This window comes from Ceratina calcarata, unplaced genomic scaffold (assembly GCF_001652005.2).
Source record: "Ceratina calcarata isolate Rehan_Ccalc_2016 unplaced genomic scaffold, ASM165200v1 scaffold870, whole genome shotgun sequence".
Classification (NCBI taxonomy): domain Eukaryota; kingdom Metazoa; phylum Arthropoda; class Insecta; order Hymenoptera; family Apidae; genus Ceratina; species Ceratina calcarata.
In genome coordinates this window covers 17,309-17,701 of record NW_017180053.1, presented here as the reverse complement: position 1 = coordinate 17,701, position 393 = coordinate 17,309, and the positions used below count along the sequence as shown (strand labels likewise).

General features: G+C 45.3%; 1 protein-coding gene across 1 annotated transcript in view; it reads left to right on the top strand.

Annotated features, from left to right (window-relative positions):
• The first annotated feature begins 6 nt into the window (after nucleotides 1–6).
• Nucleotides 7–393, top strand: part of LOC108631304 (glutamate receptor ionotropic, kainate 2-like) — a 7,824-nt gene continuing 7,437 nt past the window's right edge. The window contains exon 1 of the mRNA XM_018035142.2: nucleotides 7–122. Within this exon, the coding sequence (XP_017890631.2) occupies nucleotides 94–122 (29 nt within the window). The 5' untranslated portion in view covers nucleotides 7–93. The remainder of the gene's footprint in view (nucleotides 123–393) is intronic.

Below are 393 nucleotides of genomic sequence, written 5' to 3'. Positions count from 1 at the left end.
TGGACGAACCCGTATCCTTGCATCGAGGAGCCCGAGGAGCTTGAGAACCAATTCACGATCAAGAATTCCTTTTGGTTCACAATCGGAGCGATCATGCAACAGGGCTCAGAACTGGCGCCCATGTAAGAACTAAACACAGTCTAATTTTAATATCTTCGATCAGAATACAGGATGTTCCAAAACTAGTGAAAGATATTGAAATGAGAGATTCCTGACGTAATTTTAAACAATATTTTCCTTAGCGAAAAAGTTGTCCGAGGCGTGGTTGTGGAGTTATTAACTAAAAACCACGACCAATCAGAGCGCTCGATTAGCGCGAGCTACCAATCGGGAGCGTTGGCTCGGATCCGGACGCCCGGCCTATCAACAATCTATCATTTCCCCATCCATTCC